Below are 18,604 nucleotides of genomic sequence, written 5' to 3'. Positions count from 1 at the left end.
TTGTATAATGTTCTGTACTGGTATTTTTTTTTTAAGATTCTATTTATTTATTTGACAGAGATCACAAGTAGGCAGAGAGGCAGGCAGAGAGAGAGGAGGGAGCAGGCTCCCTGCCGAGCAGAGAGCCCAATGTGGGGCTTGATCCCAGGACCCTGGGATCATGACCTGAGTTGAAGGCAGAGGCTTTAACCCACTGAGCCACCCAGGCGCCCCCTGCACTGGTATTTTTTCAGGTCCTTTGTATTCTGATTGTCTTTTGTCTGATGTCCTGTCAGATACTAAGAAAGGTGTTTTCAAATCTCCCAACTGTGATATTTCTTGAGGCTGTATTAATTCAGCAAATGGAAATTTAGGATTGTTACATCCCATTTTTTAATGGACTCTTCAACCATTATGCAGTGCCTGTCTCCATATATGCAGTAATACTTTTGCCTTTAAGGCTGATTTTGGTATTAGCATTGTTACAGCAGCATTCTTTTGCATTTTCATGGTATATTATTTTCTATTCTTTACGGTCAGCCTTACTGTGCTCTTAAATTTAAAGTGTGTCTCTTATAAACTGAAAGCAGTAGTTGTTTGCTAAATCTAGTCTGACATTTAAAATTTCTTATTTAGATTAGTTAGTCCATTTATGTTTACTGGTATAACTGGACTTAAGCCTGCAGTCATGCTATTTCTTTTCTTTATGTACCATGTCTTCTTTCTTGTTTTATTCCTCATTTCACAACTCCTTCTGGATTTTTTAAAAATTATACTCTTTTGCATCTATTAGTTTTTAGTTATATATTCTTTCAGAAATTTTTTAGTCTTTCAGTGGTTAAACTATGTGTAACAGTATGTAAGTGTGGACACCAGCAGTGTGAAGATGTTCAGAGTCATGGGAACTGTATGAGATCTTCTTGCTTGTGAGTATAAATAAAGGAGAGACATGATCTTTTGGCTGAATCCTGGGGCCCCACAAGGTTTAGGGGTTTAGAAGTGATGAAAATGAGGGGGACTGAGTGGTGAGGACAGTTGTAGGAATCTGTGAGGATGGACTAAAGTTGAGAGAATATGATATTCTGGAGGCCAAGAGAAGAATGTATTTCAAGGAGAAGTAAATGGACCTCAGGTCTGAAGATGGAAACATAAACAGGAAAGGAATACAAGAACAACTAACAGATGTAAATCAAACCCCACTTTTGAAAGAACAAGAAGAAAGTTAAATGACACAACAAGGGGAAGGGTTGCTAATAGCAGTGAAATACCCACTGCAGGTGTGTGCCGAGCTGCAGATTTCAGAGCTGCTACTTCCGAAGGTGGAACCTCACACTGTCAAACCTGATCTCTTAGAACAGCAGGAAGGACTTTCATGGTGGTGGTAGTTCTCTGTACTGGCTTGCTTTCTGAGGAGCAGAGGGATGGGGTAGAAGGAGGACTCGCAGACACAGGCTGTGTTGGAAAGCTGTAGTCAGTCCATCTGTGAAGTAATAGAAAATGAAAAAGACTTTATACTTGAAAAAACTAAAAGGACTTCTCTCAGTTGAAGAATAGTAAAGATTGAGGATAGGATGCAGTGCCCTTGTTAAGAAATATTCTTGCCAGTTTGGAGTACGGTTCTCTGTTCACCCCATGGGAAAGCCTGGATCAGGAAAAACTCACCTATGTTAGTACTCAGGAATTAAAATTAATAATAATAATAATAATAATAATAACAACAACAACAACAGCAGCAGCAGCAACAACAACAGCAATCACAAGATATATTTGAAGTTATTATAGGAAACAGGAGAAGACAGGATAAGCAAGTGGTAATTCACCTGAAAAATGTTGTCATGTAATGTCTAAATGTTGTCACTAGTTTTTACTATAAAATAACAACAAATAATGGCTTTGGGTGTGCAAGAACATAAAATAGGTAAATAAGACATTCTTAAAGAGATAAGACATTCTAAAAGAGATAAGACCACAAGAAGTTGTATTATGAACCATGTTATATCACAGGAAATAACTGGAAAAACAAGAATAAAATCACTGCAGTTATCAAAACACAATTTGAAAAAACAGAGGTAGAAAAGATAATGTTGAAAGTACTGTAGGAAATATGGAGGTTATAAATGAGAAACCGAAACAGAGGGTATGGAAACAGTGCATAACAGGAAGTAATGGCTTCTTGTGTTCATTACATATGTTTTATAATCTTTATCCCAAATTTCCTTTACTTGAAACAAGCTCACTTCTCCTTCCATGTCTGTCCATTAAGAAGTTAATTCCTGGTCATATAATTAGGTACTAGTATTTTACGAGACTTCTTTAACCCCCAGGATTTTGCTCTTCCAAAGAGAAAGATCTTGATTTCACTCTTTAATAATCCAGAATTACACATTATTAACGATTTTGCTTGACCATGCAGCCACATAGAGCCAGATTTTCGTAATAATTCAGAAGGTCATCACTACAAACTTAGTAAACATACATGCCAGTTTCTCAAGCATTAGACTCTGAGTTGTCAGGTATACATTGACATAGAGACTGAAAAACCATACCTTGTTATCATTCTTGTTTCATCTTCCTCATACACACACACCAAGTGTTAGGAGCAACAGGACACTTTTGATGGGGTTTATATAGATTTCTTAATAACATTTAAATATGTATTTTCATAACAAAACTAACAATATCATGAATATTAAATCTATTCCATATATGCTTTTTAAAAATATTTCATTAGCATTTTACCATTTTTGCTTGTTTTTACAGAAATATATTTTTTTAAAGTACAGACATTAAACCACTAAATCTTTCAGTATGATGCCTAAAAACTTGTGTTTGGTAAGGCTCTCCTGTTAATTAAACTGATAAAAACCATTTGTTAAACATGATTGACTTAGTATCTATTCAGAGTGTTGGAAGAAAATCATAGGTGGAGTTATGGCTGCCAGAAACATTGTTGAGTAAAAATCAGAGCTGCATTGAATACTTAAAAATTAAGTGTTTAACAAAGACATTGTTATAGCAGCGTAGCTCATGTTCATGTTAAAGTAAATTATACAAACATACTTTCTTCAGATGCTTCTGCAGACACACGTGCATCAGAATTGTCTGGGCCCAAGTCTGGTTTTGAATGTGCATGCCACAGTTTGAGAATCCACGGGAAATTCTGGGTGCAAACTTCCCAGAGTTGGTGAACTTGTCCCAGAGTTATACAGCTATGAAATGAAGAAGCTGCTATTGGAATCAGGACCCTTAGACTTCAAAGCCTATGTCGATTCCTCTAGGCCAAGTTTCTAACTGCCAAGGACCATCACAGAGCTCTCACTAAACCATTCTATCAATCTTCAGCAACACTGAGCTTATTAATGAACTCATGCCTTCAAAGCCTTAAGATGCTGCGTGATTTCCCTTAATTTCTTTCTGGAAGAGATTTATCCAATTGGTCTTTTAGGTCCCTCTTCCCCTTTAATCACTAGTACTACTTTTGCTTGCTTACACTCCAACCCCCATGCCTTGCCTTCCCTCCCACCCAGCCCTCAGTCTTTCTCTTTGGCCAGCTTAAGAGAAGGGATTTCCAGTATCAAGTTCTGGAAAGTTTAAAATAAAAATTGAAGATGCAGTGCAGAGCCTTGGGACAAGTTCACAGTGGAATTCATGGTTCTGATCCTAACCCTGCCTTGGATTTAATGACAGCATAATAGAAAAAGCTACAATTCCCCTATCCAGAAACTTAGGAGGGGAAGGGAATGACAAAACCAGAAAGAAAGAAAAAGAGATCCACATTCAAACCTTGCACACATTCTGAAGTTTAAAAGCAAGTCATCTTGACCACTAACAGAATATATCAAGGTAGTTTTCCTCCATGTCTTTTCACGATTTCATAGCCCACATTTTATTTTATTTTATTTATTTTATTTTTAGCACTGAATAAGGTACTATTGTTTGGAAGTACCACAGTTAATTTTCTGCTCACCTACCAAAAGACATCTTGATTGCTTGACTGTCACTGGGCAATTATGAAATATCTGCTATAAGCACCTATGAGCAGGCTTCTGTGTAGCTGTTAAGTTTTCAATTCTTTTGGGTAAATAAATACCAAGGACAGTGATTGCTGGATTGTATTGTAAGAATAGGTTTACATTTTTAAGATATTAACAAACTGTCTTCCCAAGTGGTGGTATCATGTTGCATTCCCACTGCAATGAATGAGAATCCCACTACTCACACCCTCATCAGCATTTGGTCAATTTTGTGGATCTCGGTTATTCTGATAGACGTGTGTGGTATCACTCTGTTGCTTTCCTTTGCATCTTCTTGATGATACAGTTTTTGGAGCATCCTTATTAAATTTTTTCTTAATTTTTATTATTACTTTAAAATTTTATTTATTTATTTGACAGAGAGAGAGATCACAAGTAGGCAGAGAGACAGAGAAAGAGAGAGAGAAAGGGAAGCAGACTCCCTGCTGAGTAGAGAGCCCAATGCGGGGCTCGATCCCAGGACCCTGAGATCATGATCTGAGCCGAAGGCAAAGGCTTAACCCACTGAACCACCCAGGCACCCCTGGAGCATCCTTTTACATGCTTATTCTCCATTCACATATCATCTTTGGTGAGGTGTCCTTTCAGGTCTTTGGCCCATTTTAGGGGGCCAAAATTTGGGTCAATTGTTTTCTTATTGTTGCACTTTAAGTATTCTTCACATATTTTGAGAAACAGGTCTCCATCAAATATGTCTTCTGAAAATATTTTCTCCCAGGGTTTGGCTTTTCTTTTAATTCTCTTAACAGTGTCTTTCACAGAGCAAAACATTTTTTTCTTTTTTTTTTTAAGATTTATCTATTTATTTGACAGACAGAGATCACAAGTAGGCAGAGAGGCAGGCAGAGAGAGGAGGAAGCAGACTCCCTTCTGAGCAGAGAGCCCAATGTGGGGCTTGATCTCAGGACCCTGAGATCATGACCTGAGCTGAAGGCAGAGGCTTAACCCACTGAGCCACCCAGGCACCACAAAACACTTTTAATTTTAACAAAATCTAGCTTATTATTTTTTTCACAGATCATGCACTTGGAGTTGTATCTAAAAAGTGTTTATTAAACCCAAGGTCATCTAGATTTTCCCTATGTTATCTTCGAGGAGTTTTATGTCTTGCATTTAAGACTGTGATCCATTTTGAATTGATTTTTGTGAAAGTTGTGTTGTTTTTTTTTTTTTCCAGTGTAGGTGTCCAGCTACTTGAGCAGCATTTGTTGAATAGACTGCCTTTGCTTTTTTCCTATTACCTTTGCTCCTTTGTCAAAAATCAGCTGATGATAGTTACATGGGTCTATTGCTGGGCTTTCTTCTGTCCCATTGATTTATTTGTGCTTTCACAAATGCCACACTGTCTTATTTACTATAGGGTAAATAAAGTCTTATTTACTTTATAGTAAGACTTGAAGATGGTAATGTCAGTTCTCCAACTCTGCTCATCAATACTGTGTTGGCTATTTTGGGCCTTCTGCCTCTCAGTCTAGAGTTCTGAACCAGTTTGTTAATAACCACAAAAGTCACTTGCTGGGATTTGGATTAGCTCAGCGTTGACTCTATAGTCAAGTCAGGAATAAAGGACATTTTGACAATATTGAGTCTTCCTGTCCATAGACATGACTCTATTTATTTAGTTTTTCTCTGATCTTGTCAGAGTTTTCTAGTTTTCCTCAGTATAAATCTATAACAGAACAGCAAATATGATCACTGAGACATTGGGTGGGCAGCAGGAAAGAGAGGCAGCCAAATGAGTCTCAAACTCACCGCTCCGAAGGCAGAGAGAACAAGGTTGAGACTATATACATATTGATGAAATGGGTGGGAAAACAACTCTTCATGAAGAAAGATGGAGCATGGAACATATATGGAACATGCGCCCCAGTTCACTTTGGGGTGGAGACTTCACACCAGAAGAAGGCAAAATTCAGCCCCTGATGTCAGGAAGTTAGCTTAGGACAAGATGCGGCATGCTGTGAGAACTGGTGTAAGCTGGATGGGGTCTTGGGTTTGTTAGCTCGGGTAAGGAATGCACGGTCTTGCCTGTTCATAAGCTGGGCCTTATCAGTTGACACTGAGTCCAGGCTTCTGCAGAGAGAGCTAGTGGATGTGCCAGTGGGGTCAGAGGAGATACAATAGCTGATTAGGGAGAAACAGTTCTCAGAAAAACAAGCTTTAAATTTTCTGCTAGTTTTGACCTTATTAGCCCTGTGGGACACTCAAGGTTTTAGATATTACCCATATTTTGTTACATTTATACCCAAATATTTCATTTGGGGGAGGTACCAAAATAAATGGTATTACATTTTTAATTTCAAATTCCAAATTTCAAATTCATTGCTGGTATATGGAGAAGTTACTGACTTGTGTATATTAACTTGATAACCTGCAATGTTGCTATCATCACTTATTAGCTCCAAGAGTTTGGCAGTTCTTCTGGATTTTCTGCATAGATGACCATGTCATCTGCAAGCAAAGACAATTTTATTTCTTCCTTGCCAATCGATATACCTTATATTCCTTCCTTTTCTTTTCTTATTGTCTTATTGCTAGGAATTCCAGTTCAATGTTGAAAAGCAGTGGTAGGCCTTACACTAGTTAGAATGGCCAAAATTAGCAAGACAGGAAACAACATGTGTTGGAGAGAATGTGGAGAAAGGGGAACCCTCTTACACTGTTGGTGGGAATGCAAGTTAATGCAGCCACTTTGGAAAACAGTGTGGAGATTCCTCAAGAAATTAAAAATAGAGCTTCCCTATGACCCTGCAATTGCACTACTGGGTATTTACCCCAGAGATACAGATGTCGTGAAAAGAAGGGCCATCTGTACCCCCATGTTTATAGCAGCAATGGCCATGGTTGCCAAACTGTGGAAAGAACCAAGATGCCCTTCAACAGACGGATGGATAAGGAAGATGTGGTCCATATACACTATGGAGTATTATGCCTCCATCAGAAAGGACGAATACCCAACTTTTGTAGCAACATGGACAGGACTGGAAGAGATTATGCTAAGTGAAATAAGTCAAGCAGAGAGGGTCAGCTATCATAGGGTTTCCATTATTTGTGGAGCATAACAAATAGCATGGAGGACATGGGGAGATGGAGAGGAGAAGGGAGTTGAGGGAAATTGGAAGGGGAGGTGAACCATGAGAGACTATGGACTCTGAAAAACAATCTGAGAGTTTTGAAGGGGTGGGGGGGTGGAAGGTTGGGGGCACCAGGTGGTGGGTATTAGAGAGGGCATGGATTTCATGGAGCACTGTGTGTGGTACAAAAACAATGAATACTGTTGTGCTGAAAAGAAATTAAAAAAAAAAAAAGCAGTGGTAAAAGGGGACACCCTCACTTTGTTCCTGATCTTAATGGGAAAGCTTCAATTTTTTCACAATAAGCCCAAGGTTAGGTCTAAGCCTTTTGTAGATTTCCCCCTAGTTAGCTCCATGTAGCCTGTCTCATTACTCAGCATTAGACCTTCCTTCTGGCAATCATCTTCAACCCTCTCAGCCCACATCAATTACAGGTGGTTATATCTAATATTGGAGCTAATCTGGACTAATCCAGAAGTCTGCAGACAGCAGAATGCCTTTACTAATGGGGCTTGGAATTAGTATTTGGTGTTTCTAGACTAAGTCTTGGGCATTTTCATGGTCCCTGAGTAACAGATTCCTCCTACGTGGGATTTGTTTGGCCCATAGAATTTCAAGTCCATTTTACGTCCCTCAGTAGCACCTTAGCTAACTTTCATTTTCCGAAGCTGAGTAAACCAGGTTGGAGCCATGACATCTAAGTGGTTTTCTGCCAGCCCCACCACGCTCCTGCAGGAGCTGATGTTTTCCCACATGTTTGCATTTCTGTGCCAAAGTAGACCAGCCACCCAAAATTCAATGCAGCTCTTACTTAATTCTACTATTGCCATTTTGTTACAATTCCTGCTAACCCATCCCATCTGCGAGATCTGTCCCTGGGGTCTACAGCCCTTATGATACAATGTACTTTAGAGAGCCAGACTGACAGTTCAATCAGTTTCATTAATCTAGGGACTATTTCCTCTCAAAATTATTAGTCTCATCATGCCTTTCTTTAGTTAATGATTCCAACTTTGTCTCTTTTCACCCTAAAGTTATTGCCCCAGAAAAGGATGTTAGCATCGTATCTCATCCTAATTCCTTAGAAATCAAGCCAAAATTCCTACAGTCTGCAGAGTCCCGAGATAACTCACATAAAAAAAGAAAAAAAAGTCTCAGTGCCATATTTATTTATAATTTATGCCTTCTATGAAGAAATTAGGTTACCATCACCATCTTGGTGTCTTGTAAACCTGTATTTCCAGCCTAGATCTCTCAAGGTTGCAGATTCCTAAATTTAACTTCTACCTTCCACCTGGATGGATATCACACTCAACATATCAGATAATGAGATTCATAGTTTTCTCTTCTGGCTTCTCCCAGTTCCTTCTTTAACAGCAATTACAAAAAATCCTGCTTCTCTGTATCTGACCCATCAATCTAATTGCCTAAAGTAGAAACCTGTGTTTCACCTTCTGTTCCCGCACACCTCACACCCAGTCAGTCAGTCCCATTAAATCGCTCTATTTCTTGAGTGTGTTTTCTCTCCACGCCATTGCCAACATCTTAATTCATGCCACCCCCACAGTAAACTTCAAACTCCTTAACATTGCATAGCAGATTTTTATCTTAAAGTGTTAATGTGCATTAATCCATAGTTTCTATCTTCTTCCTGCCTTCTCCTGTAACAAAAAAAGTTGGCTAACACATGAAAGGTAAAGTACAGAGCATATAAACTTTTACATATTGAGAACAATAGGCTCATGTCAGATAAGCTATTTACTCTAACTCATAGCTTAGTGCTTTAAAACTAAAAAGTCTATATGGTAAGTAATAAGTAAAATGGTATTTATTTTAGCAAGTTGCCAGGCTATGTAAATATACTACATTACATAGTACAAATATAGTATACTATGTATATTATTATAATAATAATGTAATATTAATATTGTTTTTATAAGGTAAGATACTATAAATACCTCATTATTTTTGGATGAGGAAAATGATTCACAATTTGTTGAGAAACTAGTATATGGTCATAGAGCCAGGATTTGAGACAGTCATTGGCCTACGGAATTTGGGCCCTCCGCCATGGCACTCTGCTATTTCTCCATGTATGACCTATGGACACTGAAACTTTTTAATTTCCATAGCAAAACTTCTACTTGTTAATTTTAGCACTATTTAAAGTTATAAAACATTATTCATATACTGGAATACAAACCATATAGAGTATCTGGGCAAGGAATATAGTCCCTCTGTAGACACTTAACAAATTCCGGAAGCAATGTCCTTATAGAAAAGGGTTTCCCTGTATGTATATGCAGGGAGACACACAAATGCTAATATTCCACATTATTAACCCTACCTAAATGATTTACTGGATGCACATATGGACTCTACCTCAGTGCTCTCCACTTGTGAATATATTGCTTTGTACTGCTCTGTGCTGTCCGTCCATGAAGCATGTCACTTGACAAACGTTTCCTCTGCAAGTAGCTAGTACGATTCTTAAGGCCAAGAGTAGTATATTCAATTTTTTTTTTTTTTACTGCAATGAAACCTCCCTCAGTCTTCACACTAAAGCATCAAATCCCTCCAATTCTGAATTTCCCTCGAGCTTCACAATGTTCTTCTGAGCTTTGATGTAATGTAATTTAACTATAAATGATAAGGCTGTCTAAAATTAAACATATTCACATCATGTCTGGCAGGAACCTCAAACTCTACAATCCCAAAAACCCAAAGTAACTTTAAAAAAAAATCAAATCTATGCCTCATTTTTTCCCCCCTTCAGGAGCAGAAAAAAAAATTTTACCCATAACTTCTCACTCCTAGTCACCAAATTCTAAATTCTCCTCTCATAAATGCCTCTTCTGTCACCCATTTCTCCTCTCCACTGACCCTGACCAAGTTCAAGCCACAGCCCTCCCTCACCTGACCCCCAGGACCGCCTCCCAGCAGGGTGCTCCGAATTCAGTGCGTTCTTAGAAGAATCCGTCCTTTGTATTCGTGTAACTACGTGTCTGAACACGTGACGGGCGCACACGTCCTCCTTCGGAGCAGCTTAGGCGAACACAGTCCTTACACGTCGCTCAAAACTCTCCGTGTCAGCAGCCTTCGTTCCAGGCCGCGGGCCACTCGCGGAGAGCGGTGTGTGTCCCCTAACACCTGCAGGAGCGCCCTCAGATCTCCTCCCCCGGCTGTGTGTGCACGTGCATAGGTACCCGTTTCGTTACACGGGGTCGTTATCGTTAATCCCATACCGGGGGCTGCTCAATGCAAGTGGGACCACAGCCGCCGTGCCCCATAATTTACCCGGACAGAGGCTGCGCGCCGCTTGCAAGCAGCGTCCCCGTCGTTTGGGTGGGCGGCAGCCAGGAAGCCCCCCGGGAGTTAACTGCTCGCTGCCGCCCTCTGCTCCGCAAGGGGAGTCCGCATTGACTTTCCGTTTTCCTCGGACTGGACCTGACCTCAAAACTGCAGGGGATCGGCACGGGTAAAAACGCGGACAAAACAAAGGAAGAAGAAGTCTGATTTCTTGCCACCACATTACCATGCTTCGTATGACACGTAATTGTGTTAACACTGAAACCTGGAAAGCAAAAGCACGTCGCGCAGGGATAAATCCCAGAGCCGCCGCAGTTTAGACCCGCGCGGGGCAGGGGGAGGGTACGGGCTTAAGTCTCGCGAGAGAGCAGGCACGAGCGCTGTGGGCTCCCTGTCTCTCGCGAGAACCAAGCTTCGGCTCCGCCCTCCACGGCGAGTGGCCGCGTCTCCAGGGGCAACAGCAATGGCGGCGCTCTTCTCCGAGCGGCTCTTCTCGCTGGAGCTGCTCGTCGACTGCGTAGTGTGTCTAGAAGTAGGGCTGCTGCTGCCGCCGCCCCTGGCCGCGGTGGAGGAGGAGCAAGAGGAGGCCGAGGAGGAGGGGGAGGGGGCATCCCCACCACGGCCATCGCGCGACTTGTGCCCGGCCGTGGCCTTCTGCCTGCTGGACTTCCCCACGCTGCTGGTTTACCCTCCGGAAGGCCCCGGAGCCCCAGCCCCGGAGCCCCGACCCGGCCTGGTCAGCTTCGGTCGCGGCAAGTCCTGTCTCTTCCGCCTGCACCCCGCCACCCTGCAGCAGCCAGCTCCTTTGGACCCCGCTTTACACCTTGCTGCTGCTGCTGCTGTTCCCCCCCCCCCCCCCCCCCACACACACCCGGGCGTCCCACGCCCGCCCCGCAGCTCCTCGGTGCCTGCAGCATCTCTCTGGCTGCCGCCGCCCTCAAGGTCCTGGGGCAGGCCACCCCAGGCTGCTCCCAGGGCCATCCAGGGAGTTTCCCGCTGCATAACCAAGTTGGGGAGCGGATTGGGGACATTGCCCTGGGCTACCACTTAACCGATTTAGGAAGCAGCTTGTTGGGGCATCTTGAGAGGCCGGTCGCTTCTACGGGAGGTGGGGTGAAGCACGGAGAGATCGGTTCCCAGATCCTGCAGGAAAAACCAGCAGCCACGCTCAGAAGCCAAGAACAAGACATGCCGACAGTTTTCTCGTGGTTTTAAAAATCCCAAAAGCACAGAAGGGTTTGGAGGAAGGAGCTTTCCCCAGTAAGACCAATTCTGGTGACACGGTTTCTGTGAAGCATGGCAAAACCAACTTAAATTCCAGTGATGTGAGGAGCGTTAGCCCCCCAAATCAGGAAGTCACAGAGTTAGACATAGAAACAAACACATTTTGCCCCCCTCCTCTGTATTACACTCATTTGACCCAAGAAAAGATGCCCCCTGTACAGGGTACAATCACCATTAAGCCTCAGATAAATGTACCTGAGGAACCGGATGGTATTTGTGTGGAGGAAAACCGCGCAACTGCCCCCAAACATACTGATTTTCTGAAACGTACTAATTCTGGGGCACATGAAAATCCTCCAGTGCCCATAAATCCTCCGCACGTTCAGGATGCAGGAGCACGTGACCAAACTTTAGATCATGTTCAAACTGAACAAAATAGAATTAATACAATAAAGGCAGCTGCCTTTGTTAAATGCCTTGTTGGTTGAGTTGTCCGTGTTATATAACCAACCTGTGGCAGGCCCTACTCAAATACATCCTCACTTAGCCTGGTTATATAGAACTGAGGATAAGAAGTCACCAGAATCTTCTGCCAAATGCACATGTAAATCTAAATATAAGGATAAGTTTCCTGTGGAGGGAAATGAAAAGAACCAAGTCGAAAATCTCAAAAAAGGTAAACATTTTGAAAAGAACAGTGGTGACCCCCCCCCCCAGAAGAGTCCCAAGGGGGAAGCTGCTTTACAGTTTAACAAATACACTTAAACTACATTTAAAGCAGACAAATCCTGATATGTTGGTAGTACATGAAAGAAGAAAGCAGTATAGAAAAATGCAAGCACAAATGTTGGGTGCAAAACTCAGAATTCCTTCATCCAAAGTTAAAGTATTAAGCTTTGCAGAACAACATCAGAAGCCACGCCAACTGCCAAAAGACGAGTGTTTGGGCTTAGATGCATCTTTTGCTGAAAACAGTGATACCTCAAAGCAAATCAGTGGAGTTTTTGATGACCCTAGCACAACTAAAGAAACTAAACTGAAATGTGCAACTGAAAAAACTGTAGATTGTGGTGAACATAGAATAGATAATGGTTTATTGGAAGAAATTGTAAGGCCTGCAAATTCCACTGTTCCACAAGGGTTTATGCATGCATGTATTTTGGAAGGAAAAGTAGAAATGAAAGTCCAAAGTCCATGTGTTTTCCAACAAGTTGCAGTTATTGACAGAACTGTAGTAGATAAAGAAATGGAAGATAAACAGGTCAAAACCACTGATGATGACATTCTTAATGATGATGTCGGTGAAGATAAACCATGTAAAAATAGTTGCTCTGAAAGCATCTCAGAACTCAGGTATTCCGATGACTTCACCAGCCCTTGCTCTTCTGAAGATTTCTCTACCTCTGAGGAAACTAGCAGAATTTTACAAACTCATGATAGCAGTCCCGGGTCAGAAAATCCAAAACATAATCAATATACAAGTAAATCTAGTGAAGCAATACTGTCCAAATGAAAAAACAGCAGTGAAAAGAGTTCTGTTCTTAGCCTGCCTTTTTCAGCTGGGTCGGCAGTATACGCATGTAAAAGATCTCATATTTCAAAGATTAAAGATAAAAGTTTGGAGGAAACGTCTAGTATCTCTACCAGTGATTTATCTTCATCACATTGGACTGAGGAGAAAGAAAACTGGATAGATTGAAACAGTATGCATAATACTGAAGTTCTAAAGAGGGGTCAGGACATCCCTACTAAACTTAAAACAAGAACTGGTTGCAAGTCTTCAGAAAAAAGCCAGTCACCTCGGACATCACAAGTGAGTTCTTATCTGCCATCTAACTTGTCGCACCTGGAACTTAATGTCCTGGACAGCAGTGCACCAGATCACTTTGACAAAGACGATGAAGTTGCCTCACTAAGTATTTACAAGCAATGCAAGGATATTTGCGAATTAGTGATGAATAAACTTCCAGGATATACAGTGTGAAAATACGTGCTTTTAAAAAACATTTTATTTTTGTATAAACTATGTGTACCATTAGTGAAACAATTTTAAATAATTTTTTACATTATTTTAGTACATAAATTACATGGGTAATTTTTAAAGAAATATGTTATTTTGATGTCTAGATAGTATTTATTAAGTTGAACAATATTAATCATAAAATTACCTTATAACCTAGGTAAGATTGAAGTTGTTTAATCTTAGAAGAATAAAAGTATCTTTCTAAACTCTGAAAAAATCAGTCATCCTAAAGCAGACTTCAGGCACACCATTAAAAATGAAGCCTAGTTAATAAGGATAATCTCAGATTCTAACGGGAATAAATCATTTGACAAATATCGAAGAACTTACTGTGTGAGATGCACAAAGGTACAAAAATGTTTAACATACAGCCCCTGTAGGTAGAGCTTACTGTTTTACACATATTTGAATTCTTTAGGGAAATCTTTGGTATATACACATCACATACCCCAATAGGTAAAGTCCTTTTTATATGTCATCATGTGCTCTACTTTTTTTTTTTAATGCAGTTTGTGTGATCACTTGATTAATGTTTATCTTCTTAAGTTTTGCGAAGGAAGGGACTGTATCTGTTTTGCCCACCAGTATATGTTCCTGGTAGCTAGCACAGTCTGGCCTTGGTTGGGGTGTGATAAAAGCATGTGTTGAACAAATTAATGAAGGCCACACATTTAAAATAACCTGATGGGAGCCAATAGAATTAAGCAGTCAAACAAGCAAAAATTCTAAGAATAAGCAGCAGAAAATCCTTATTGGAAACATGGTTATTTGACTACAATATTTTTGTTTTGGTGTCTATAAACAGCCTGCAGATGTTCAACAAAGTATTTGGGAATGGAAGCTAAGAAAGGTGTCTTCCAGTTTCTTATATAGAAATTCAGTTTATTGTTGTCATTTCAGGTTGTTCCATAGTTATTTTTAAGGTATGCAAAGTTTGTTTTTATCTAGTGATCATTTCTTTATAATTTCTTTCATTGGTTTTGTACTTAGACCTTATTGTGTTCAACTATTTACATGTAATTTTTATGTATTATATTTTAATTTTTATACTTTTAATATATCTGATCTTTTTAGATATATGGAGTGAGGCCCTAATTTTCCTTCCTTTGTAAGTAATCAAATAACAATGCAGGTATTATCCTTTGAATGATAGTAAAATTTAGAAAGGTGGTAAAAGATGAGGATACTATATTTTGAGAAACAATATGCATAAAAGAAATATGAGAATGAATATAATGTACTCATGGGACTGAGAAAATATCTTGATTAGGATGGTAGAGTGGTAGAAAGGATATTTGTTGAGTAAGAAAAGTCCCCGATCGTAGGGAGCTTTAAATCCCAAGCATAATAATAAAGACCTAAGCAATCGAAACAAAAGAGTATTTTAATTTACAGTTGAGCACCAATACGTGGTCATGGCAGTTTGAATATTAGAAATTATTGAAATAATTTCCTGAAGGCACAAATTATACCAGTAAATGTTTTGAAATATGAAGTGCTTCTTAATGGCTAATGGCTATGATCTTAATTTTTCAGTTAATATAAAGCATCTAGTGTATCATCTCAGAAAATCAAAGTAATTTAATGCTAGGTGTTATAGCTAAATATCAGCTTGGTGTGTAAATTGTTAGCAATTTTTCACTACTATGGAAGAGAAAAATATAAGCAATAATGTCAGAAACATTAGAGAAATAATTCCTTAAAAATCAGATTTTATTTGATTAGGAGTAAGTCATTGCCTGTGATGAGAATAGATGAGAAAAATGATTAATTCAGTATGTCTGGGGTACAACAAAGACTAAAGCATTAATGTACTTTAGATTACAAAACTAAGTAGGTAAATAAGATTCTCTTCAAGTCACTCCAATGGTATTTATTTCTAGAATTGTGGTGTTAGTATTAATAGCTTAATTCTAGTGAAAAATACTTCTTTTCATGCATTTAGTACTTTCTATTTTCAATCTATCTTCAAATTCTACTTCCTGTTTTAATTCTACAACCTAGAAGCTTAGTTTTTTAAGAATATCATAATAGATACTATTCCTGAAATGTTCTCTGTACCCTGAATTGCTTAAAATCATTGAAACATGAAATAGTATTTCAGGCTCTTAAATTAGGGAGACCTGTTATTTAATTGTTTGTAAAACTAAGCTACTGCAATTCAGCTTTTCTGAATAGCATAGGTAGCTGAGCTGCTGTGGGAAAAACTGAATGGGAGAGGATCTAAGAAGCAGTGAGCCACAAAATGTTAGGACCTTAGGAGGCAGCTGTCAACAGTGACAAGTCCTTTGAGCTATGACACGTACACAGATTCTGAGAGGGCTCTGCGGATGCATACAATATGTTGGTTTTTCCCTCGGTCATAGGTACACTCCCCATAGCTTCAGATACAAGGAACAATGATACTGAACTTTCTGCCTTGGGCTTCTGCTTTCTGTAGAGAGCCACCCCTTCCCATATCAATTAATTTTTATTTTATGCATATAAAAGCAGTGCATTTGTCACAGAATTATTTGGGAACCAAGCTTTTATTTTCTGCAAACATAGAGTTAAAGATCATAAATAAACAAAAAACACACCATGGTTAGAAAGGCAAAGGAATTTCATAACAAAGCAACATATAAACAAGATAAACAATATTTACATTTGTCCAATCATAAACTGTCCTTGGGCCTAGAGGTATAGCCATCTCTTAGGCTACTTACACTTTTATTGGTATTAGGATAACTGGAATTGTGCAGAATGATAATTTCCGTGCCAATATTTGCTGGATCCTTCTCATTTTTAACCTAAATCAATGCAAGGAAAACATGCTTAGTCAAAGACCAAGGCATTTTTGCTATTTTTCTCCAGAAATTTATCTGTCATTCTAGGAAATAACAGATTTCAGGAAGAGCATCATTAGGTTGGAGTGCCTAGCCATAGGAATATAATTACTTCCTTGTTTTTCAAATACTTATCTGTTATGCTAATAATGTGTATTAACTCTAGAAAAAAAATAGAAAATTCAGGTAGAAGTCTTTGCTACAAAATTGTGTATTAAGGGAAGGTTTTGGTCTTTCCTTCCAAAACCCCAATGAAATCACTGATGTAAAAATAAGAATGAACCCTTAGTAGCCCTGGAGAACAAGGCAGATGCTGCTGGAGGACAGGACCATTTGAAGAATTTCTGGAAGATAAAATGCTGGTGGAATAAGGTTGATGAAAAATGTATTAGAAACCTACCCATCAGCCTTGTCCAGGGTGGGAGCTGCTGGAGAAATGAGAAGATAGGGTTTGTTTTCTGAAGAACCTCAAATATACTTCAAACGAAGTCGACTTAGGAATAGAAGCAGGTCGTGGGCAACTTGGGGGCAGAGCAGAACTGAGGATGTGAGAAGCTGGAGCCCAGCTAAAGGTTTATCTACTAGAAAAGTTGTTGGGATCAAAGAGAAAACTAGTATTTTTGCTTTTTGACACCAAAATGTTTTTATTTTTGTTTTTGTTTTTGATTTTAAGATTTTATTTATTTATTTGACAGAGATCACAAGTAGGCAGAGGCAGGCAGAGTGAGAGAGGAGGAAGCAGGCTCCTTGCCGAGCAGAGAGCCCGATGTGGGGCTCGATCCCAGGACCCTGAGATCATGACCCAACAGAAGGCAGACACTTAACCCACTGAGCCACCCAGGTGCCCTGACACCAAAATGTTTTTAAAACATCTTTTTCAGTTTTACTGGGGAGACCACTAACACTTTAACCCTGGCCTTTGGAGATGGACGAATGGTAATTTTCATCCTTGGTCATGTTATATGAATTCTTGGAGACTATTTCTTCACTATAGGATTGGTTTGAAGATTGAACCAAATTTACCTAGCAAATGGACAGTGAATATGCGTGTGAGTGTTGAGGAAATTTAGAACTACAGAGACTATACCATGGTATCTGTATTTCTGTCCTAGGGGGCCCTATATTTTTAATTAAAATCTCAGGAAATCAACTCTTCAAAAGATTTGAACAAATTTTCCATGGCACAACAAGGCAAACAGATAAAGCATGGAGATAAAGCAAGACAGAACTTCTGGCCAGGGAAGAAGACTGTTTAGGACAGAGGGCAGAGCCACAAAACCACACAGAGGAAGGAGCCCTTCTCAGAATATTAAGCAGGGGGGCATCTAGCTTTGTGCAGAGTATTAGGCAGTGGTGAGAGAAGGGTTTGGAGGGAGAAGGGATGCAAAATTTCCTTCCCATTCCTTAAGAAAGGGAATTGAGCCAGGCCACAAGTAAGGACAAATTTTTTAAAAATAACAAAGCAAACCTATGTGCCTTGGACTATAGGAGGTTGCGTTAAAAACGTCTTTAAAATTTGTTTTAAAATTTTTCTTTCTGGATATTTCAAGTCTTTCTATAGTAGACGCAGAAAAATATTTGCCCCTTTATACACCTTGGAAGTGATGCAGTGAGTGGGGAAGGAGCTGTGAAAAATCAGTCATAATGAAAGAACCAGAAACTTTGAGAATGAGTTGGGAAGAGATGAGATAGCTTTCAGATCAGATATTGGAACCGAATAGGGGGATCCATGGCAACAGGAATCAAAAGATTCAGGTTTTAGTAAAGAATATTTGTGTGTGTTTGGGAACAGACCAGGGTAGGAGATCAGCCAAGTTTAAGACAAGTTAACAGGGGAGGTCATATACCATAAAGAAAGAATGTGGGTTGGAACAGGTCTGAGTCAGTAGCTAAGTTAGTTACTGTAGGATCAGAAACCCATACTTGTAAGCTTGACAACTAAGAATATTATCAGTTTTCTTCCTTTTTTGTTTCCTTTTTGGTTTTAATATAGTTCTTTTTTTTTAAATTTTTTTATTTTTTCAGCATAACAGTATTCATTATTTTTGCACCACACCCAGTGCTCCATGCAATCCATGCTTGAAGGATCTTTTAGTTGAGCTCAAGAGTAATAGGAAATGGATTGGGCTGTACTCC

The 18,604-nt window shown here is 39.6% G+C and overlaps 1 protein-coding gene and 2 long non-coding RNA genes across 3 annotated transcripts in view; 2 read left to right on the top strand and 1 right to left on the bottom strand.

The window, feature by feature from the left end:
• LOC123386960 overlaps positions 1-18,604 on the top strand; it is a 73,178-nt gene that overhangs the window by 47,527 nt on the left and 7,047 nt on the right. The window lies entirely within an intron of this gene.
• LOC123393949 lies at positions 122-10,728 on the bottom strand. The gene is made up of 3 exons (XR_006608771.1): positions 10,004-10,728; positions 9,470-9,576; positions 122-1,459 (listed from the first exon to the last, which is right to left on the bottom strand). It is a non-coding gene; the product is annotated as an uncharacterized LOC123393949 (long non-coding RNA).
• LOC123393941 (microtubule-associated protein 10-like) lies at positions 10,668-17,136 on the top strand. The gene is given in 6 exon segments (XM_045087308.1): positions 10,668-11,189; positions 11,191-11,233; positions 11,265-11,549; positions 11,552-12,072; positions 12,074-12,325; positions 12,327-17,136. Coding segments are annotated over 6 exon segments (2,709 nt in total). The 5' UTR covers positions 10,668-10,859; the 3' UTR covers positions 13,605-17,136.

The sequence above is a fragment of the Mustela putorius genome, unplaced genomic scaffold (assembly GCF_011764305.1).
Source record: "Mustela putorius furo isolate JIRA1106 unplaced genomic scaffold, ASM1176430v1.1 tig00001093_pilon_pilon_pilon, whole genome shotgun sequence".
NCBI lineage: Eukaryota > Metazoa > Chordata > Mammalia > Carnivora > Mustelidae > Mustela > Mustela putorius.
This window is presented reverse-complemented; position numbering and strand designations above follow the sequence as displayed.